At 42.8% G+C, this 24,601-nt stretch overlaps 1 protein-coding gene across 1 annotated transcript in view; it reads left to right on the top strand.

The window, feature by feature from the left end:
* Positions 1-23,632, top strand: part of CPA6 (carboxypeptidase A6) — a 183,491-nt gene extending 159,859 nt beyond the window's left edge. Inside the window, 4 exon segments of the mRNA XM_030190168.1 lie at positions 2,656-2,858; positions 18,494-18,578; positions 23,053-23,145; positions 23,148-23,632. Of these exon segments, the coding sequence (XP_030046028.1) occupies positions 2,656-2,858; positions 18,494-18,578; positions 23,053-23,145; positions 23,148-23,239 (473 nt within the window). The 3' untranslated portion in view covers positions 23,240-23,632.
* Positions 23,633-24,601: the final 969 nt, after the last annotated feature.

The following is a 24,601-nucleotide window of genomic DNA, read 5'->3' as shown; positions in this document are numbered from 1 at the left end:
TTGATCCTGTTCTGTGGTCACCAGTCAAAGAAATCAATTAGATTAGTTTGACATGATTTTCCTTTGGTAAAACCATGTTGCCTCAGATCTTCAAAGCCATTGGATTCTAGGAATTGTACTAACCTTTTCTTCAGCAGTGCCTCCATCATTTTTCCTACCACTGGGCAGTAGTGATCATCAAACAGTTTGGTTTGTTATAACAGCTAAAGTGGGGGGCAGCCACACAAAACCCAGTCTGTAGTTTCCCACTTCTTCTCTGTCACCATTTTTGTGGAGAGGAACTACATCCATCCATCGATCCCATGGAATTTCCCCTGTCTCCACCAGAGAGAAAATGTTATGGTGAAAGGGGTGCCTCTTCATCCGTAGGATGACCCTTTCTATCATGCACCACTCAGTCTGAGAATCAGCATCCTGTTTGACCTACTCCCTTAAAGGTGTAGGAACAGGGCCGGCCCAAACATTAGGCAAGACTAGGTGGTCACCTAGGGCAGCAGCTTCTGGGGGACAGGGGGGAGCAAAAGAAAGCCACTAACAAAGCAAAACAATAAGTCCTGACAGTCACATAATCTCAAAGATCTATCAGTGCCTACTTTAAACCTGCAAAATAATGTGTTATGTTTAAGGCTAATGGGGCTGTTATTGAGATCGTGAGAGAGAGCATGTCTAACTCCCTTGATCCCAGAAAATCAATGCCAGGGCCATATCCGGCGACTGGCATTGAATTTCCAAGGATTTTTGGCCACTAAAACATAACCGAGGCGGTTAAGTCGATATTCATCAGCTGACCTGCTAAGTTATAGCGGCCAAAGTTAGACCTGCTATTTACATGGGTCTGTCTGGCCGCTAAACTTAGCCGGTCAGCCAATTAATATTGTCACTAATCGGCTATGTCGCACAACATAGCCGGTGGCCAGGCTAACTGCTAAGTGGTAATATTCAGTCAAGATAGCCAGCTATCTTGTGCTGAATATTAGCGCTTAGCCGGTTTTAGGCTATTTAACCAGCCAGGAGCTGTTCCTGGCCAGTTAAATTGTTTTAAATATCGGGTGGAATATATCCAACTATGAGATTTTACAGAATTGCTGTAGGGTGATCATGACTGTAGAGTTCAATTAACAAAAACTTGGAAGGGAGCATAAGGTTGAAAGTTCACCCGAGGCACCCTATTCTCTTGCACTGGCCCTGTGTAGGAATGGACCAGTGGTGATTCTTCAGAGCTTCTAGTGAGGGGTAAAGACTGGAATAAATGCAGACGATCTTGTCTGTGTGGGAGTCAGGAATAAACTCTGGGATAAGCACACTGGGTTCTTACATGTGAGAGGTGAAACCTTTGAGAGGGTAGATTGGATAAGATGCTGGTGCTGATTCTGAGTGATGCTTACAAAAATGTGCCACTGGGATAGAGGAAGCAGCTCCTGTCTCTTTTCACTGTGACACTCATAGGCAGTTGCCTACTTTGACTAGTGGGCAATGTGGGCCTCTTTCCACTTTAGTAGGCTGTAGCAAGTATTTGTGAGACAAAACATACCAGGAATAGAGTCACTTAAAGATCCCACTTTTGATAAACCCAAGCTGTGGGTGGGTTAACGGGAAATACACACTGTAAAGGAGAGATAGTAGTGCAAATAAAGTGCAAATGAGACAGAGCAATAATATACGCTGGTACTGTTCTCCTAAAGTGGAAACAGAGTTGGCATGTTGCCATAGGCGGTCGGTGGCCAGGGCTGGAGCTTAAATTCATAATTGTCTGATAACACACAGAAAAAATAAATAAATAAATAAAAATAAAAGTCACAATTAATACCTTTTATTAAATTTAGATATTAGATATGTATCATATGTCAAAGAACAAAGTGGTTGCTCAAAGCATATTCTAAGCACAATCGCTCAACTGCAAAACACTATGTACAACTTTGTGCAAAAACACACTCAGAACCTTACTGTACCATAAATATTACACTGGGCAGAACCTAATACACCAATATACCACCCATACGGAAAATGCAGACCGTCAACAATATGAAACAAGGGATCATATCATCACAATTCTCATGTAAAGCCACAAAACACCCTAATTCATGTTCAATGTGGGATAAAATGCCATAAATAAATAAATAAATAAATAAATAAATATAAACTTTTAATGTTGAGCGCCTGATTCTCAAAGTGGACATATTCCAAACACTATAATGAAAATAAAACGATCTTTTCTACCTTTGTTGTCTGGTGACTTTTTCTGATCATGCTGGCCCAGTATCCGATTCTGCCGCTATCTGTCCTCAGTGCAGGTCAGGAAGTCATCCTCGTTAAATATCTCCCTGGCAACCCAGGACACCTCCAGCCAACCCCTCCTGCTCTCCCAGCAGTAAGGTAAAAAAATTAAACCATAAACCAATTTCTACAACTGGTTACACAAGGCTAGAGGGCTTTCACTGCAGCTCCTGCTGTGAGGATGGAGGTAAATCAATAATTTAAACCCCTCAGAGCACAGCAGGGGAGGCTTAGCCTCTCCAAGCCTCTTATACCGGGCACCTATGCATGTTGCTGTTTTTCACTGGGATATTGCAGTATCGTCCATGGTAAAGTGGCTAGTTCTCAGCATTGCCTACGAATGCCACCTTGAACTTTCTTTTCTTTTCTTTCCTTTTCAAGATGAAGGTGCTTCTTTGCATCCCTGTGATGACACCTACTGTGGTCCTTATCCCGAGTCAGAGCCTGAAGTAAAAGCTGCAGCTCACTTTCTCCGCAAACACAAGAAGCAAATCAAAGCATACTTGTCCTTTCATGCATACGCCCAGCTGTTGCTGTATCCATACTCCTACAAATATGCGGCAATTCCAAATTTTGACTGTGTGGTAAGTTATTAAGAGAGTGCCTTTCACTGATAAGTATTATTTTCTTGTGAGATAGAAGGACTCAACCTATATTTTCTATACAACCGTATCTCGGGTTTAATAATAGACATGTTCTAAGTTCTTCATTTAAATTGGGCTTATTGTTATGGGAAATGCGTGATGCCCGCAATACACCAAAGAGGCAGCAACGGTTCATTAAAGTCTGGGGGGCTTACTTGAACAAAATATCCCCACGGGCACGGAGTCAAGTCCTGAATGTTTTAGGATAGTCAGTGTGCATGAATGGAGTATGACAAGAGCGAACGAGTGGCGAGAATTAACGTAGCAGATTTCAGATCCTGGGTGTAAGAGTTGATTGTGAGGGGGGAGGTAAAGGGGGAGAGAAGTGGAAGGAAGGGATTACAGTAGACATTGATGGGGCGATTAATACTCAGTCCTAGCATATCCGGCTGTAATTGGTGTGGTCGGAGGGGAGGAGTGAGTAGATCTGCAATTAATTTGATAATAACATCTGCTAATTTGATCGCATAAGTAGGACTGGATGATAAGTTGTTGTATAATGAGTTCACTGAGGAAATCCAGCATGTTTGTCTGTCAATAACAATGTCGGCATAGCACAAAAGGGGGGGGGGAGGGGAGGGAGTCATGGGGAAAGTGGGGGGGAGAAAATGTTAAAAACACCAGCCGAAGGCCAGTCAGGTATTTGGATTGTTGTAGCATGGATTGTTTGTGAAGTTTGTTACATGAAAGTTTGTAATGATATAACATGCGGAAATGCCAATAAAAACCGTTTAAACATAAATTGGGCTTATCTCCATTCGTCCAGTAGTGGGAGCAGTGATAGTTTAGGATTTACTGACATTTACATCTTGGCAACTGTGTCAGTCCTCCAGTGGGACCTTCGTCAGGGATGGTGACACAAAGCTACATATAACTATTGGTACTCACCCAAACTGTGTATTTTCGAACTGCTCACCAGATAAATGGTCCAATTATATCATTACAGTGAAAACAAAAATGCCAGAAAGACAATAGTACAAAGATAGGGAAGGGCAATTTTCTAAGCCATTTACATGAGTATATAGTAATTTGTATGTATATACTGGCTGTCTGAAACTGCCTTCCCTCCTCTTCAATCTATTCAAAATCAGCTACACAACTTACCTTTTGCCAGCATCACTACACTCGCATAACCTCTCTTCTCAGGTCACAGCACTGGCTTCCTATCTGATTCCACATAACAATTCAAGCTTCTCTTACTCAGCTAAAGTGCATTCATTCTTAAGCTTCTCTTTAGCTCTTTCTTCTTATTTCTCCCTTGGGAACTCCACTCATCAGGTAAGTAATTCTTACGTGTGCTCTTCATCCACCACCAACTCCAGACTCCAGCCTTCCACCTTTCTGCGCTATGAACTAGATTCTATATATCATGCCTAAAAAAAAAATCGGCACTGACAAAAATACACCTATGTGTAAGGTACACCTAAATTTAGACGTATTTTATAGAATATGCATAAATTTTCATATGGTTTAGAGAATATGCCGAGTGCCTGTCTGCACAACTGAATTTAGCCATGGGCAGTTACGCCAGGTAAAACTTGGTGTAAATGCTGATGCCAAAATTAGGCGTGGACTGGGTGTATAGATTTTAGAAATGCCCACAACCCATTCCACTCCCATGGCCATGCCCCCTTTCCAACTATGCGACTTACACAGTTGTGCGTGTATATTCTAATTAATGCCAGTTAGTGTCAATAATTGCTTGTTAATTGGCAATTATCGGCGCTGATTGGCTTAGTAACTACGTTGTGCACGCAAGTCCAGAATATGACTGGATTTGCGCACGTAACTCAAGTCACGCTATATAGAATCCAGGGGCATATGCTTGAAATAAACTTCCTGAGATAGTGTGTCATGCTCCCTCTCAGGCTTTATTCAAAGCCAGCCTAAATCTACCTTTTTAAGGCTGTTTTGAATCTTAACCCCTTATTATGTTCATGTCCATGTCAGTTTAGCCATTACATTAAACTTCTTAATTTTCTTATTTGTTCTGTTTATCTGTCTTGAATAGATTATAAACTCCACTAAGAAGGGACTGCCTCTTATGTGTATATAAATTGTATTTTTAATAGTGCTATAGAAATGATGTTAGTAATGTGTCACTGAGGAGGACATGTGAGATATGTGTTGTGGTATGTAGCTTGGAGGCCACTGTGGATGCAGCCAGAAAAGCAGAAAAACGGGGAAAGTCCTGTGTTCAAATTCAGTCGCTTTAAAGCTTGGTCCCTTTAAAAGGGATTTTGACTACACTTCCCAGCCGGCAATAAGGCTGAAGTTGGGAAAGAAGAGCAGGTGCTTGAGGAACCTGGGAGGAGGGTGAATTAGCAAGCTCCCAGGTACTTGATTACTAAGCCTTCTCATAGCCTATGGCGAAAGCAGGAAGGATTTCCCCAAGAGAGTGGGTGATTAGCCACTGCAGCAAGGTTCCTTCTCCTTGCTTGTTTTCCTAGATACAGGCAGATGAGCCTGAGGAATTGTTTGGTCTCCACAATAGGTAACTGGGCGCCTGAGGAAGGAGAAGAGATTTGCCTCCAACAGCCTGCTGTGTCAGCTACTTAAGGAGCTTAAGCTATTTAAAAGCCCGTGGAAGAAAGAGATATACAGAAAGATAACTATGAGTTGGCTTTATAGGATGTTTTGCTTCTAGTTATGAGATTTACTTTCTTATCCAGACTAGAAAGGAAGTGATAAGAAAGGGAAAGCTTAAGGGTGCACCTGCAGATGCAAAAGGTTGCCCTGAAATATGAAGCAGACATGCACAATAAGAAAGGTCAGTTAAAGCTGGTTAGTACTGGAAGGAAGACTGTAGTTCAGCACATAGACTTTGTATTAATTTGTATTAAGATTTTAATTTAATTTGGTATTTATAATCTGCTTAACCATCAAGTCCAAAGCGGAGGACAATTGCACATTATAAGCAGGTACTTGTAAGGCACTGCTCTGTGTGTGTGCTTAAAGCATCAGAAAACCTGGACTGCAATGCCATGTAAAACAGAAATTGTAAAAGGGGAAAATAAGAAATTACCTGTTGGGATTCTTTCCTTTCCCAGATACAACCATACAAGTCAGTGATATGAAGATGTCATGAGTTTTGTTTTGTTAAAAAAACATTAAAGCTTTTGAAAAGCTTTAGTGTGGCTGTGCAGTGAGCAAGGCCCTTGAAAGTAGTGCTTATTAATGGAAAGGGAAATTAGACTTGATATACCACCTTTCTGAGGTTTTTGCAACTACATTCAAAGCGGTTTACATATATTCAGGTACTTATTTTGTACCAGGGGCAATGGAGGGTTAAGTGACTTGCCCAGAGTCACAAAGAGCTGCAGTGGGAATTGAACTCAGTTCCCCAGGATCAAAGTCCACAGCACTAACCACTAGGCCACTCCTCCATCCTTGGCAAGGTGGTCTCGGTGGCATATAGAGGGGGTTAAGCCCCGAGCATTGAGGATCCAGGACCAGGATGTTCTGGAGCATAGGCGCCGACTCCGTGGGTGCTGTGGGTGTTCGAGCTCCCTGAATATTTCACCCGCCGGAACCAGAAGTTCCCTTCGCCAGCCCGACCTGCCAGGTGCCCGCCCTCATCTCCCTCAACAGTTCTCCGCCAGTCCGCCCTCGCCTTCCTGTGTGCCGCCCAGAATTTTAAAAGTCATCTTACCTCGGGGTCCTGGCGGCAGCAGTGAAAGGCGTGCAGGCTCGGTGCTTCAGCCTTCCCTTCTCTCTCAGCTCTGGTCCCGCCCTTGCGGAAACAGGAAATGAGGGCAGGACCAGAGCTGAGAGAGAAGGGAAGGCTGAAGCGCCAAGCCTGCACGCCTTTCACTGCTGCTGCCGGGACCCCAAGGTAAGATGACTTTTACAATTCGGAACTCGGAGGGAGGGAGAGAGAGGGGGCCTAGAACTCGGAGGGAGGGAGGGCCTGGAACTCCGGAGGGAGATAGGAAGGGAGGGGGGCCTGGAACTCGGAGGGAGGAGGCGGGCCTGGAACTCAGAGGGAGGAGGCGGGCCTGGAATTCAGAGGGAGAAGGGGGGCCTGGAACTCAGAGGGAGGGAGGGAGGGGGGCATGGAACTCGGAGGGAGGGGGACCTGGAACTCCACCTACCCTCCTCTCCTCCTTCCTGTACACATTAATTGATTTGATTTGCTTTATTTTTTGTCTATTAGATTGTAAGCTCTTTGAGCAGGGCCTGTCTTTCTTCTATGTTTGTGCAGCGCTGCGTATGCCTTGTAGCTCTATAGAAATGCTAAATAGTAGTAGTAGTAGTAGTAGCTGAGAGGGAGGGGGACGGGAGGGAGGGGGGAATGCACCACCTGTTAAAAAAAAAATTTCAGCACCCCCAATCATTTTGAAAAGTTGGTGTCTATATCCTGGAGTCATCAGTGTGCATGTCTATAGGTGGGGAATATAGATGGTGTATAATATATTATTATTTCTGGATATGAGGGTGTTTTCTTGTTTTAAAATATATTTTATGATTTTTTTTGATTGTACACTGCTTTGATGGGTTTTTTGATTATATAGGATGGTGTAGGTGGTGTTTGTGTGTAGGTTGGTGTGTGTGTCAGTAGGGAGGGGATGGGGCAGGTGGTGTATGTCAGTGGCAGGTATAGGTGGGTGGGTATGTAGGTATGATTTGATTACTGGTATACAGGGCCACCGAGAGACTGGGCCGGGCCCGGGGCAAGGCCGCCCCCGGGGCCCCGCCCCCGCCGCCCACCCTCGAGGTTGTCGTCATCGCCCCCCCCCCCCCCCCCGACCCCCTCCGTCCACCACCGGGCCGGGCCCCCCTGAATTCAAATCATAGCACCTCACCTCGACCTCGCTCCGTGTGAAAGAAGCGCAGCAGCGGCAGTCTGCAGATCGCCTCCCTTCGGGCCTTCCCTCTCTGTGTCCCGCCCTCGTGCAAGTTATGTCAGACGAGGGCGGGACACAGGGAGGGAAGGCCCGAAGGGAGGTGATCTGCAGACTGCGCACTGCTGTGCTTCTTTCATATGGAGCGAGGTCGAGGTGAGACGCTATGATTTGAATTCAGGGGGGCCCGGCCCGGTGGTTGATGGATGGGGGCGGGTGGAGGGGACTGCGGCGCCAGGCCCCCCTTGGAGGCCTGGGCCCGGAGAATTTTGTCCCCCCTGCCCCTCCCTTTCGGCGGCCCTGCTGGTATATACCACACAGGTAAAAATATTCACTGAGTTTGCGTCAATACGCCTAGTTTTGATTATTTACCACTAAGGAATAGATTCTATATATGACGCCTAAAAATTCATCACTAAAACAAAATACGTCTAAGGCATATTATAGAATAAGCCTAAATTTCAATGCGGTTTATAGAATACACTGAGCACCCATTTGCACAACTAAATAGAGTTGCGGGCAAAATGCAGATGCCTAAATTACACGCGGACTGGGTGTATTCTATAACCATGCACATAGATTTTAGAAATGCCCATGACCCGCCCATTCCACACCCATGGCCACACTCCTTTTCAACTATGCGACTTTGAATTTACACGTATCATGTTATAGAATATGACTAGGCAGCTGTTATGACCCGGTAGTAGTGAGCCCCTGTGCCCCGACTGAGCACGGCAGAGATGGAGTGACGCCGCATTCGGTCAGGCAGGCAGACAACCCCTAGCTTCACCTGGGAAGCGACCACCGTTCACCAAGAGTTGAGCTCCCAGCTGCAGGTGGCCACCAGGACTTCTGAAACCGGCGGGGTTGCACAGCCGCTGACCAGGCTGACAGGCAAGCAGACACAGTCCAATAGCCAAGTAATCCGTAGGGCAAAGAATAGTCAAACCAGTCCATGGTCTAGGCAGGCAGCAAACAATCGTGGTCAGGAAAACAAGCCGAGGTCTGGTACACAGGAAAACAGGAACTGAGGAAAGCCGGTGACCAGAACTCCAGCATGGACCTCTGAAACAATTCAGGCCGAAGCAACAAAGGACTGAAGACAGGGCCTTAAGTAGTGGAGGAATTAGGCTCAAGCATGTGCAGCTGATTCAAGATGGCTGCCCCCATCAGCAGAGGTGCCTATGTCCAAATATGGGCTTCCTTCCTGACCTCGTTACTCCAAGATGGCTGCCCCCTCCTGAGCTAGCCAAGATGGCTGCTGTCCTTGATCCAACCAAGATGACTGCTGCCAGAAACAGGAAACGGAAACAGACCCATCCTGGAGAAACCACATCCAAAATAGCCAGCTATCTCAGCCGGACCGCACCTCGCCGGCGAATCAGCCGCGCAGGCCTGGAACCAGGTGAGGAACGTAACAGCAGCTCTGCACGTAAATTCTAATTAATGCCAATTTGTGTCAATAGTTCCAAAAATATACAAATAAAGGGAAATGGGACTTCATATACTGCCTTTCTGAGGTTTTTTTGCAACTACATTCAAAGTGGTTTATATAGTATATTCAGGTACTTATTTGTACCAGGGGTAATGGAGGGTTAAGTGAATTGCCCAGAGTCACAAGGAGCTGCAGTGGGACTTGAACTCAGTTCCCCAGGATCAAAGTCCACTGCACTAACCACTAGGCTACAAAGGGGGCAATATTCAGCCTGCTGACCTTTTTGCTGTCCTAATTTTATCTGAATAGTTACCCCGTTGGCAGAGGGAAAATCACTGTGAACTGGGTAACTTTCTGCTCCACCCTGACTCCGCTTCTGAACCGTCCTGGCACTGCCTAATGATTGAGTGCTGCTGAATATCCAGATTTGCCCTGGTCAACATGATTGAACTGGGCAGGAGAGGCTCCTGCCCTGTTAAATCATTTTAAATATTAGGCCCAATAAATTTAGACCAATTAAGGGTCAATTTTCTATAGGATGCCAAGAAATAGGTGCCGAAATGCTAGGCACTAAACGCTGTTCTATAACAGCATCTGGGCACCCATTTGTGCACCAACATTTAGGCATGAACACACTTGTGGCAGGTCTAACTGTTGGTGCGTAAGTTTGCAATTAAGCCCATAACTTGTATTCTATAAGTTATATGTGTAAATGTTGGTAAATTTTTAACCAGCCCTGAAATTTGGGGGTGTGGACTACTACTACTACTTATCATTTCTAAAGTGCTACTAGACGTATGCAGCACTGTACACTTGAAGATGAAGAGACAGTCCCTGTTCCACAGAGCTTACAATCTAATTAGGACAGACAAACAGGACAATCAAGAGATAAGGGAATATTAAAGTGTCCAGGTTCAGTTATATTGCCTACTGATCAGGTTGTTGATCCGTGCAAGCAGTTAGGGCACAAATGTTGTAGAGCTCGTAATTGTAAGACTTGTAGTGTGACACTAGAATTGACCAAATTTAAAAATCCATTGAATGGCAAGACATTTTCTTAAATCTGATACCACCTGCAAATCTGATTTTGTTGTTTATATTTTGCTTTGCCCATGTCAGAAGGTTTATGTAGGCAATGTGAGAATTAATGAACATAGATCTAGTATTAACACTGGAAAAATTAGGGGCACCTTTGGTGTCTCATTGTAAGATTTTAACAACATTCTTTTGAGCAATTTAGATGTTTTGCTACTGAACAGATTTGTGAGAGTTTATGAGGAGGTAATGCATGTCTCTCTCTCTCTCTTCTCCTCCCCCCCCCCCCCCCCCCCCCCATGCGAGCATGCTAGGCATACCTTTTCTGGCAGGGATGTCAAGCCCCACCAGCCAATAAATGGACTACCACCACTCCCTGCTGCTTGTTTCTGGCTCAGAGCAGCATGCTGAGACTTCTCGCACGAGAAGTCCCAGCCTGCTGCTCAGAGCTGGAAACAAGGAGCTTGTAGCATGCTAAACTAACTTATAGCACAGTGCGTAGTGCACACATAGGGCCAGATTCTGTAAATGATATCTAAAATCTGGATGCGTCCAATTAAAGCACAAAGTGCTGTTCTATAAGTTAGGTGCTGCATAGGAGCCAACTTTTCAAAATGATTGGGGGTGTTAAACCCAATTGAAATTACCCCTCCCTGGACACAATCCAAGAGTTTGCTCAATATTGGAGGTACTCAAGTACCCACAGAGCTGGCTCCTATGAGGTGCGGTGTATTGAATAGTTCATAGGACAGGGGAACACGTCTACATTTAGACATGGCCATTGAGGCCACTGAAAACCTGGTGTAAATACCAACATCTAGGTGCGGGTGAGTTTTCCTAATTCTGTAACAACGTGCGTAAATTTGATCAATGCCCTCCCCCCCACACACACACACACTCCTCCAATGGACGCGGTCCCTTTTCATCTACACATGTTAGAATTTACGTGCACCTCTTTTTTGAAAATGCCTAAAAATAAACACAAGTAAATTCCAATTATTTCCAATTAGTGATGATTGGTTGTTATCAGCCAATTGTCACTGGCTTGTTACTCAATTGAGTAGCCCGTGTTAATTGGGCATGCGTACAATTTAACACATGCTACTCACCATGCCTTATGTAAAATCCATTTTCAATGTGAATGTTGCATATAAGTGCTGGTATTCTTTAATCATAGCATGCAAATGGCACTCACATTTAGATGTTAAGCCCCGGATTCTATATATGGCACCCAAATATGGGCACTGAAATTTGCATGAGGATCAAAGATGCACACACAAGTAATTAGCTAACAAGCCATTAACTAGCAATAAATTGATAAGTCAATTATTGCAGTTAATTGGCATTAATTAGATTTTGTGCACGCATCTTCCTGCGCAGTGTTCTATAACCATACGCACCTAAATACCCTAGTGCCCAACTCAAAAGGGGTGTGGCCAGGGGCATGGTAAAGGTATTACAAAAATGTGTGCACAGAGTTATAGATTAGCACCATTCCCCCATCCAAATGCCAAGAGTTAGGTCCCAGTATTTACACCAGGTTTCAGCTGGCGTAAATACCGGTGCCTAAATTTGGGCAGAGGAATGGGCTGTAAGCACAATTCTACAAAGAACACTCAACTCGGAGAGCTTGTATAGCAAAGTGTTTCCCAAGTCCAGTCCTGGAGTACCCCTTGCCAGTCAGGTTTTCAGGATATCCACAATAAATATACATGAACTTGATTTGCATACACTGGCTCCATTACGTGCAAATCTCTTTCATGCATATTCATTGTGGATATCCTGAAAACCTGACTGGCAGGGGGTACTCCAGGACTGGACTTGGGGAAACACTGCTGTATAGAATAGTGCTCCATGCCAATTTTTTCTGGCCCCCAAATTTGGGTGCCATTTAATGAATCTGATCCTAAGATTATAGAATTAGAGGTTAGTGCTTGTATCTTTTTTGTAGTTCTCCACTGAAACATTAACAGTGATAAGGTACAATAGTATTGCATAAACCTGCAACACTTTTTTTTTTTTTACTGCTAAAATGCCCTGGAGTATCTATAAAAGCTAGAATTGGCATGGTCCTATGAAAACATTATTCCCATTAAAATTTGCATGCTACAGGACTTTACAGTGTGCTGGCACCAAGGAGGGAAACTAAAAATCTGTGTATTCTGTACCAGTCATTTAATACTATTTTTGATTTGTTAACCTCAGAATAATCTTTATGAGGCATTTAGCTTACTACCATTTAGCTAATCAAGGCTGAACAGCCAAAATAGACCCCCAACAGTGTAATCCATGCCATGTTCCCACAGCATGCCAATCTACTGTGCTGCCAGTAACAGTTTCAGTTAGTTGTTAAATTATTTAGAGTTACTGCTTTGAAACCGGAGAGTATACTGATAGCACCATGCAGATTCTATCTTGTTTACATTGCCTTTATTAACAGACACTGAACTGATACATTTATCTTTAAGATGAATTCTGTGTAAGCAGGAGAGATGAACCCCCCGGATTCTATATAGTTCGCCCAAAGTTGGGCACATAAAGTTGGGCACAGAGGGCAGACGCGCATGCAAATTAATGAGTAAACGAGGTGTCAGCTGTCAATAATTGCAGGTAATTGGCATCAATTTGGATTTATGTGCACATCTTGTCTAGTCGCTATTCTATAACATCAATACCTAAATTTCATAGCACATAAAAATGGGCTGTGGCCATAGGAGGGGCACAGGTGGGTCAGGAGCATTCTCAGAAATTAAGTGTGATATTATAGAATAGTTGGATTTGCACATCCATTTGCCATCAGTTGGACATGAGGATTTACACCAGGTTTCAGCAAACATAAGTCCTCTGGGCGCAGGAATCCATTCTAAGTGCTGTTTTATAAAGGTCGCTTAGTTCTAAGCGACCTTTGGGCACCATTTACTGAATTTTGCCCAAAGTGCCTACATAAAAATACTGCAATGGTAAATAAGAACAGAAGCAAAAGAAAATAGGTAGGTATTAGGAAAGAAGGGTGAAGAGGAAAGTTGACTGATAGAAATTGGGATAGAAAGTTTAAAGACGGTGACCCAGTAGCCATGAGGAAGGTTCCTGTTTGAACCCTTGGAGGATCATCTGTTTCCCAGATCAGCAAGTGAAGGTAGTCATGGTCATTGCTCAAGGGTGATACCTGGTGCTCATAATCAGGGCCTGTGATTTCAGAGTTCATGAATGTTCTGGATGGTTTATAGTGATTCTACATCTAGGAGAAGAGGAAAAGCAGCGGGCAAAACTAAAAGGAGCTATTTTAAGGACATAGTAACATAGTAAATGACGACAGAAAAAGACCTGCATGGTCCATCCAGTCTGCCCAACAAGACAAACTCATATGTGCTACTTTTTGTGTATACCCTACTTTGATTTGTACCTGTCCTCTTCAGGGCACAGACTGTATAAGTCTGCCCAGCACTATCCCTGCCTCCCAACCACCAGCCCCGCCTCCCACCACTGGCTCTGGCACAGACCGTATAAGTCTGCCCAGCACTATCCTCACCTCCCACCACCGGCTGGCTCTGCCACCCAATCTCGGCTAAGCTCCTTAGGATCCATTCCTTCTGAATAGGATTCCTTTATGTTTATGCCACGCGTGTTTGAATTCTGTTACCGTTTTCATTACCACCACCTCCCGCGGGAGGGCATTCCAAGCATCCACTACTCTCTCTGTGAAAAAATACTTCCTGACATTTTTCTTGAGTCTGCCCCCCTTCAATCTCATTTCATGTCCTTTTTTTATTGGAAAGTAAATACAAGGCAGAGGAAAAGAAGACCACTTTGGTTCTCAAAAGTAGTAGCAGAAAAAGTAAGAAATAAGAGCTTAGCCTTCATAAATTACAGAGATCAGAGAACAAGGAAGGTGGCCAACAATATCTGGAAAAGCTAAGCGAAGCTAGTAAACTAGTCAGAAAAGCAAAGATGCTCCTCTGCCAATACCACCTGACCGCTGTCATCTCTCTTGACCAGACCTGAGTGATTATTTATTTCTGCTGTCAGTGAAGTTTCACGTGCACTGAAGGAGCATGCATAAGGAGCAGGTCGTGCTCCTTAGGCGAGCTCCTCTGTATTCCTATCCTCTATGTGGATAATAATTCCCCTCATCTCTTTCTAGGACTCCTCTCATGATGTGATATTCCATCCTACACTGGTGATTCTTAATTTATTACTTGATTCCATTTCTCTGCTCTCCCATGGATTCACCTAAGCCTATTCCTGCACTGTAGTCTTCCAACCATATTCAACATGTTCTTCCCCAGGTCAGTAACCTTATCCCAGGTCAACATGCATACCAGGTCAGTAACCTTATCCCATGCCGCCATCCTCTCTTTCCACACCATCTTTGGCCTTCTGACACTCTTCTCAACTGTCACTCAGTTAAACAGAAAACTTCAGTGATTCATGATCTCCTCACTACCAACAAATTGGACATGCTCTGCCTCACTTAAACCTGGCTCCTACAGGGTGAAGAATCCTACCTCTTCCAGAGCTGTCGTACAGATTATATAGTGGTCTACTCTTCCTGCCTATCTAGGTGGGAGTGGAGGGCTAGCATGCATTTGTCCATCTCATCTGAATTCAAAAGAATTTTCTAGCCACACATTGGATCTTGTAATCTCGCATGAAGTTTCTTCTTTCTTAGTCTCTTAATTGCCGTTCCTTCCCCGTATCCTGGTCCAATTATCTTTGTCTTCTATTTAACATCATTCTTTCTTTCATGTCTGTGTCCTGTATTTCCTCTGGTCAGTGGCCACTGAATTTGGTGGATGTTAGCACTCTTTCCCACCTCACCGACTTATTTCCCGGTTCCTTCACTACTTTTTTCCTGACCAAAAGGTTAAATACTGGAATGCCATTCTAGGCATGATTGCTGCCCCCCCCCCCCCCCAATCAATTTATTCAAAACCCCCTCTTGTAAATGTCAACCCTGGTATCACACTGGTCTGAAACTGCTCCAACAACAGGCACGCTGTGCTGACCACCACTGGCGTAAACATCGACTACTTTCTGCTCATAACCATTGTCAGTTGTCCATAGATTCTATCTAGCTCGTGTATGCGAGGCAAAAAGTTTCTACTTTTCAAATTTGCTAATATCAGCCATGAATTCTTATAAACAACCTTTCAACATTTTTAGCTCTGTTACAAAATTGCCATCAGCCATGCAGGATTGCAATATCCCCTCTTCTGAGAACCTGGCTTAGCACTTTTCTAATAAGGTTACTATATTACATCCTCAGTTTCTTCTTCTTGTGAATTCATTATACCCTGGATCTTCTTTAATATTCCTTCTCAGGACTCTCTTGCTAGGTCATCTCTCAGATGCATTTTGCAACCTATGGCCTTGACCCGCTCCCATCTAAATGGCTTACTCTCCTGATTCCTGCTCTCACATAATTATTTCACAATCTCTTCAGTCAGGTACTGTCCCTACACCGGCGCTTATTCGACCTATTCTAAAGAAATGTACTCTGATTTCATCCAGTTCCAGTAACTACCGACTAATTTCTAACCTACTATTTTTGTCTAAAGTTTTAGAAAATGTTGGGTTTTTCACAGCTTCAGACACACCTTGAAGCTATGAATATTCTGTAACCCCATCAATTGGGATTTCGGTCTGTGCCCTGAAAAAGACAGGTACAAATCAAGGTAAGGTATACACAAAAAAGTGGCACATTTCTTGGGCAGACTGGATGGACCGTGCAGGTCTTTTTCTGCCATCATCTACTATACAGCACCGAGACAGTTCTGACATCCATGCTTAGCAAACTCCACAATAAACTCAAATCAGGTATCTAGTCTTGTTGCTCTTGTCTCACTTGATCTCTCGGCAGCATTTGATTTGGTTCATCATACCCTTCTTCTAGACAGAGTTTCCTCAATTGGCATTGGTAATACTGTATTGAATTGGTTTGAAGGACCGTACTGTTCAAGTTTGTACTTCTACATCCCTCTCCTCATCACATACTCTCTCCTGCGGTGTTCCACAAGGGTCTATTCTTTCCCCCTGCCTTTTTAACCTTTACCTCAGTCCCTTGCACTTCTCATTATGAAGATGACATTCTCTTGCTCCACTACACTCAGGCCCGGTTTTAGACATGGTGGATCCCAGGGCAGAAATTAAGGAGGGTGTCCTTGATTCCCTCAATATCCCCACCTGTATTGCTACTACACGGTCCAGGGATCTCTTTTCCTTCTCCCCACCACAGTCCATCTCCCTCCCTTCCCCTCACCTTGTGGTCTTCTTTAAAATTTTTATTTCCCTGTTCAGAGGAACCTGACACCACAGCTATCTTTAAAAGCTATCTCTGGTTGTCCCGTAAGCTTTCCCTTTCTGCCGCAATCTGATCCGCCCAGGCAGAAACAGGAAATTGTGTCAGAGGGAGGCAACTTGTGAAAATGGCTGCCATGCTGGGGCCCCTCTGAGGAGGGAAATACATTTTTCAAGAAGATCAGGAAGGGAGGAGGAGACAGACTGTGGTGAGGAGAAGGGGAAGAGATGCCTGGACTGCGGGGTACCCTGGGACTGTGGGGCCCCACTTAACGTCATTCCTGACTACACTGATCCCATTTATCTGGTTCTCCTACCACTTCAGACCTGTCTTTCCGAGGTTTCCACCTAGCTACAATCACATAGGCTTGTTTTTAATCCAGAAAAAACATTAGCTTGCTGGATCTCTGGCAATCTAACTCCTCCTACTTTAGGGCTTCCTTTACAAAGCTGTGTTAGTGATTCCTGGGCTTCCTTTCATTTGCCATGCAGGAATCGCTAGCATGGCTTTTTCAGGGGATCAAATATGCTGCCCAGGTAGCAACTCAGTGCTGTCAGAAATTAAGCTTGACAGCAAGGGAACAAAATGGCGGCCGTGGGGGTAGTATACGAAATCCCCTAAGGAAGCTGAGCAGTGAAATGGATCCCTGTTGGGATTACTCGGGACCATCTGATTGCCTCAGATCGCCCTAAAGCTAAGTTCAGCTTTTATGGTTACACAGAAGCAGAAAATGAACATGTTATAATGTTGTTTAATGACAAGAATTATGTTTCACAAAATAAATTTTTTTCATAAAATCAATAAATGTTTTTGGTTGGTGGGTTTTCTGACGGATGATAGAAGCTGTGAACTGTGGTTTGAATGTTATGATATTTCTTATGGAGACATTCTTTTGATACCACAGTCATCTGAGGTCTTTTCCATCACCATTCCGTTGTGGTGTTGAATCACTGTGAGTTGGCTTTTCACTCTTTGTTTTTGATTGTGAAAAAAAACTAATGGCAATAAAAACATACTGTAGTTGATAATGTAAAGTATATAGACTGTTATCTTTGCATTGTCAACTAGAATGGTATGTTTTTATTGTCATTGTTTTTTACATCCATATTTATTTGATTTGTATTAACATTGTATTTTTTCATACATATTCACTGTAAGTATCCTGAAAATCAGACAGGCTGGATGTGTCCTGAGGACTGGGTTGAGAATGCCTGAACAAGTGTGATTTGTGGCGAGTCATTTGAAAACCTTAATGTAAGCTAGCTGGAACCTTAGTCTTCCCAGGTGTTGATTAAGATACCTAAACATTTGTAAGCCTCTACAAAGAGATACCAGCGCAAACTGGAGATCATAAAGATGGAGCTAAGGATTGGTGTGATAACACATCCTGGCTTGACTCAAATTCTAATCATGAATGGATCTATTCCTGTAACAGTTTTGAGAGTGGTAGCATTCATTTTATCACGGAGGCTGCTGAGGACCTCGCTGAATTATTTAGGTTAGCCAGATCTGGCAAACACTTTTCACAAAACTTCATGATTGACGGTCGTTTTATCAGGTTGATGAACGCCACATATATGTTCTGATTCTGGCTTAATTATATTCTGACACTGTAATTAAGCTAGAAAAACGAGGCGGCCTAGACATAGAGCACATTTAGGGTGAATGGAGTTGATCCTGAAAAGGACTGCTCTGTCTCCATTCACCCTAATCATGCCCTAGACCATATATGCTGCTTTAATCAATGTGTATTATTAGTAACTAGATCCCACTGCATAAAATGGGAACTGGAGAAAAATAGCACCTGCTAATATGGTAATGCACATTTGTAACTCCAGCTGTTATGTACTGATACATTACATTATTTTCAAATATAATAATTTTTGTTTTGGTTATCTAAGGGTTCATCTAGTGAACAAAGCCTTGTAAAAAAAATAATACACATTTTTCTTCTATGGTACAGGAATTTGCAGCATACAATGCAGTAGTCGCTCTTCAATCAGCATATGGTGTAAGATACAAATATGGTCCAGCTTCCAGTACACTTTGTAAGTCATTTCATGCCAGTGCATCAACAAATGCTTTTTTGTGTGTTTGAACAAGGTTGTCCATAAAAGAAGAACATTTAAATCCCTTTTGATACTCAGAGTAAATATGTATCAAATTTAGAGGTCTATTTACTAAGCTGCATTATTGTTAATAGCATGCATTGTTTGCCAATAACACACCTTGGTGCAAAAAATAGTGCAAATGCATATTAATAATGATCTGCAAAGCAGTTCACTGTTATACAAATTAAATAACACAACTTGTGTCAAACTTCACAAGGTGCATTATTTCATGAAAGTTAACAGCATCCCAGTTGCGCTATAATATACAGAAGATAGAGCCTAATGTATCAAAACATAGTGCTATATTGGCCTAGTAGTAGTATAAGTAACATTTTCAACACATTACAGTTTTAAAAAAATTGGTGAAGAATGGTGAAAAAATTAGAGAGCTGCACAGGAATGGGGATCGCAGGAATCCCACAGGTATGACTTCAGTGTTTGCAGGATTCCTAGAGGGATGGAAGAAGTTGCTTTGGGTTTCCCGGAGTGTAGTCAAACTCTCTGGCAGTGCCAGAATTAGGCTTGGAATGCACTGAGAAGGGACTACTGAAGTGCTAGAATGAGACTTGGAATGCCCAGATGGGCAGCCAGAACACCAGACTGAAGAAAAAATAAATGTTTTTCCATTGGTTTTAATGTTTATACACTCTAGAATGTGAAGGAAAGTTTGGGTGGGGTATTAAAGGAATTACCAATACATAACAGGTAGGGATGGGTATTGGTTAGATTACCAGTGGGAACAGGCAGCGATGGGAAAATTTTCTATTCTCTAGAAGAAATCTTCAATTGAGGAACTATAGTAATCAGTGAATTCAGATAAGTACTTTCACTTTTCTACACTGATTTTAAAGAACACTTTCCATTAAGTGGACCTTGGAGACATTTACTTAAAGAAAAGGGTGGTACTTGGGCATACTGTTCAGTGAAGGAAATGCAAATTCTTTAATCAGAGCAGCACTAAATGATTCAAATCCATCACTATGAGTTTGTAGAGTGACCATGCAATTCTTAATCCATCCTGGATGGAAAATTTAGATGTTCTCACCCCTGAGAACTTATATAGTTGGCACTAGAAAGTTGGATTATATGACCTCTGAGGTTCAACTTAACTTCCTAAATTGGAGACTTATCTAATAAAATTGACTTCCTAAATAGGCTTCAGTTGATTGGAACTTGCGAGTATAATCACATAATGATGGTCCCCTAATAACTGAACCTTCTCTCCTCCTTTTCTGGAGACGTAAGTGCCAACATTTCCAAATGATTGGGTGTGCCAAACACAATACAAATTACCCATCCCTGAACACAGTGAAAGAGCTGGCTCAATATTGAGGTGCTCAGCACCCACTGACACCCTCAGAGCTGGCTTTTATGTCTGGAAATGGCATTAACCTCCATGATAGGTTCATGACTAATCAAATACTTCCTATCATCTATGATCAAAGTCCCCTGGAAGCCATGGCTATCCCCACTGGACTGCAGAAGAACATACCAAGGTGTTTCCTGGTGGAGGGGTTGGACAGTCCCCCTCAGTTTCCAGCTTTTGGCATAGACAGTTGGTCTCTCCTAAATCCCTGGACGTTTGCAAATGAAGGCTCATGGCATCTAGATCCCAGCCCTAGTGCCGATTGAACTGGAGGCACAAAGGAGCAGGAAGAAACTTCTGGGTTCAAAAATAGATATAGATATATCCCCAGCAATCTTCAAGAGGTCATAGAGGTATATCTCAATGAGGGGAACATGCTTTCTGGACTTAAAGGATGCCTATACCCACATTTCAATACTTCCCAGTCATAAGAAGTATCTCAGATTCCGAATAGGGAAACACCATTACCAGTATCACATTCTGACATTTGGCCTCACGTTAGCTCCGAGGGTATTCACGAAGAGTCTAGTGGTAGTTGCAGCATATTTGTGCAGACTGGGAGTATGTGTGTTTCCTTATTTGGACATTGACTGGTCAAGAGCACATTGCAGGAGGGAATGACAGAGTCAATGCTCCTAACTATTTGGGTGTTGGAATTACTAGGCTTCGTCATAAATTATCCCAAGTCTCATCTTCTCCGGGTTCTGCAATTGGAGTACATAGGAGCCCTGCTCGATATATTAAAGGCTCGGGCTTTTCTTTCACAAGCAAGAGCCGAGACCTTGACAGCACTTGTCTCGCAGGTCCGAAGCAACAAGCAGTTTACAGAATCTGAATCATTAGATTTATTGTAGGGTGTCTCTCGCATCTTGCTAGCTTCCAGGAAAGGTTTCACTAAGATGTGTTACTTATTTAAATGGAAGAGGTTTGCCGTCTGATGTGAGAGCAACACCTTAGATCCCCTCAATTGCCATACACAAAAACTGCACACTTCGGAGTCTGGTTTGAAAACCAACTCTGTAAGGATTCATCTAAGTGCAATTAGTACTTATCACTGTGTAGGAGGTAAGCCCATCTCTGTACAGCCTCTTGTTGTTCACTTTATGAGAGGTTTGCTATTGATAAAGTCCCCTGTCAAACCTCCAACTGTTTCATGGGATCTCAGTGTTGTCCTCACCCAGCTGATGAAAGCTCCTGTTGAGCCACTTGATTTGCATCATCTGAAGTATTTGACCTGGGAAGTTGAATTTTTGGTGGTGTTCACTTCAGCTCACAGTCAGTAAGCTACAGGCCCTAATAACTGATCCACCTTACACTAAGTTTCACCACAGTAGATTACTTCTCTGCATGCATCCCAAGTTCCTTCCTAAGGTAGTTTCTGAGTTCCCTCTTAATCAGTCAATTGTTCTGCCAACATTTTTCCCATCCTGGTGAGAGTGTACTACATACCTTAGATTGCAAGCAAGCCTTACCCTTCTATCTGGAGTGGACTTAAGCCCATAGACAATCCAACCAGTTTTTTGTTTCTTCAGACACAAACCAGATGAGGGTAGCCATTGGCAAATCACAATTTCTAATTGGCTAACAGTTTTCAGCTCCTTTACTTAGCCCGTGAACTGCCAGGATCTGCCATTAGGTAAGGCAGTATAGTAAGTCTAAATGAACATAAACAACATACTTATGCCCATGACTCTAGAGAGTCATGTCAAGGCTCATGATGTCAGAGCCATGGCTACATCAGTAGCCCACATGAAGTCTCCATAGAGGAGATTTGCAAAGCTGTGACGTGGTCATCTGTCCACACATTCACATCTCATTACTGCCTTGGGCAGGATACCCATCATGACAGCTGGTTTGGGCAAGCAGCCCTGAAGAATTTGTTTGGATGTCTAGAATCCAACTCCACCCCACTAGGCCCAGTTTCTTTGGTCCAAGATTATTTGACTTTCAAGCCTCAGTGTTTTCAGTCCCTATTATCCTAACATTGTTGTTTTTTGGGAATACAACTGATCTGCTTGTACTTGGAGAAAGCAAAGTTACTCCCTATAGCAGGTGTTCTCCGAGGACAGCAGGCCAAGTATTCTCACATACCCTCCCAACTCCCCTTGGAGTTTTATTCTTTAGCTATTATAAATGACAGAAGGACCCGTGCTCGCACGTCGGGCAGGAAGGCACCAGCGCATGCAAGGTGGGACATTGCTAGAATGCTGTACATTAATCTCACTAGTCAGCGTCTGCACCGGGCTCCTTTGGATGATTTCACCAGCTGTGAGAAAACTTGGCCAGCTGTCCTCAGAGAACACCTGCTGTAGGTGAGTAACTTCACTTTACCAAGGGGGATAATATTCAGTGGCAGTGGTCATTGTTGTTTTAATTTAAGCTCCAGCACCGGCTTTCACATTGCTAAGTATATTCACATCTGTATACATATAGTCAGTGGCAGTGAACAAATGCATTGTCCACTAACCACTGCTGCCACTGTGCATTTAGTTTAGGCCTGCTATAGAACCTTATTCAGCAATCCAACTTAACCACACTGAAAATCTGCTTAAAGATAAGTGGATAAACCTTCTAGCCATTTGAACATTGGCTTCAATATTTATAACAACAATCTTATATCAACACACATAAATAAACATATGTCTTGTATGGAAAACAATTATGAACATATTTCAATGACATGAACCCATTATTTACCAAACATTATTCTGGACTGGTCAACTCCTACAGAAGAGAGAAAAGCTCTTTGACTTTTTACTAATTATAACCTTTGAGGTGATAATTGGTAATTAGAAAGATGCTATTTCTATTACAGAATTTTATTGGTAGAATCTTGTTTGATTGTATCTTAGATATGAGAGGGCTATAATAGAAAGGCACAATAATTTGCATAGAATGTATTGTGATATGTCTAGAGTATAAGTTGTAGTCATTGCAAGTTAGATTTTATATTCTTTTGTTTTGTTATACTTGTTTGCTATTTGAAAATCAATAAAAAATTATTAGAACTCGAATAAAAATAAACATATGTCTTTTTATTTTCAGATGTGAGTTCTGGCAGCTCCATGGACTGGGCATACAAAAATGGCATCCCATATGCCTATGCATTTGAACTACGGGACACTGGGCATTTTGGATTTTGCTTCCCGAGTCTCTAATTAAACCTACTTGTATTGAGACCATGCTTGCTGTTAAAAATATCGCAATGCATATCCTGAAAAAATGCCACTGAGTGTTAAGTGCATGAGTCCGAAGCATTGATGCTCTTTTTTTCAGAGTGGGGGGGGGGGGGGGGGGGAGGCGAGGTTTCCCTCAAAAGTTGAATGTTGATGCATTGGAATGTCTTTGGAAGAGTGTTTACAAAACTTCCGTGTGTATATCTTTCGCGGTCGTTTCTAAAAATATTAATTATGATTTAAAACAATAAAAAGAACCATCATTTAAACTTTGGACAAATTGAATTGAAATGAAGCTATCTTAATAGCATTGTGCAATCACAGTAGCCCGGGAGCCATAAATTTCAGGGGAGTCTATAAAGAAGTTAAATATGAGAGAGGCCAGAACTGCACTGTAGTATTAGGGCCCTGTTTACTAAGCAGTGATATAGGGGTGTTAACATTTTTAACGTGCATTAACCATGTACATGCATTAACCATGTATGTGCCTATAATATCCCTATAGGCGCCTACATGGTTAGCATGCATGCTAAGTGTAGGCACGCTAAAAACACTAACGCACCTTAGTAAACAGGGCCCTTAGAAAGGCAGCTTGATGTGCATTTCTAGGGTTTCTTTTTTCTTCACAACAAATCAACTGTTTTTTTCAGCATACACATCTGTTATTTTTATTGAAAGATTTACCAATTAAAAGGCTAAGATAAACCCTCTCATTTTACAACTTGGCGTCAGGAGCACACGTACATTTATAGAATGCTAGCAATTACATGCATATAGGGCTAGATTCTATATATGTCACCAAAAAAAGCAGCACAGAAAAAAGCGCTACTCTATAAGCCACACTTAAAGATAGGTGTAGATTACAGAATAGCGTTTACGGCTGGGAATTGTGCCTAACTTTAGGCGCAGTCATGTGCACCAAATGAAACATGGTGCAAATGTATGCACCTACATTAGGCACGTATCCCCATTACTGTATAACAATGCGTGTAATACGTGTAATTAGACTCTGGAATTCGTTGCCGGAGAACGTGGTATGGGCGGTTAGCTTGACGGAGTTTAAAAAGGGGTTAGATAGATTCCTAAAGGACAAGTCCATAGACCGCTATTAAATGGACTTGGAAAAATTCCGCATTTTTAGGTATAACTTGTCTGAAATGTTTTTACGTTTGGGGAGCGTGCCAGGTGCCCTTGACCTGGATTGGCCACTGTCGGTGACAGGATGCTGGGCTAGATGGACCTTTGGTCTTTCTCAGTATGGCACTACTTATGTACTTATGTCCCTGTTACGACCCCTTTTTCAGATCATGTGTAAGAGCCACGCCTAAATTTACACATGTAAATGCCAATTAAATCTAATTGGTGCCCAATAATTGTTAAAAAGCCAATTATTGCAATAATTGGCACAAGTAAATTGT

This window comes from Microcaecilia unicolor, chromosome 1, assembly GCF_901765095.1.
Source record: "Microcaecilia unicolor chromosome 1, aMicUni1.1, whole genome shotgun sequence".
Taxonomy (NCBI): Eukaryota; Metazoa; Chordata; class Amphibia; order Gymnophiona; family Siphonopidae; genus Microcaecilia; species Microcaecilia unicolor.
This window is presented reverse-complemented; position numbering and strand designations above follow the sequence as displayed.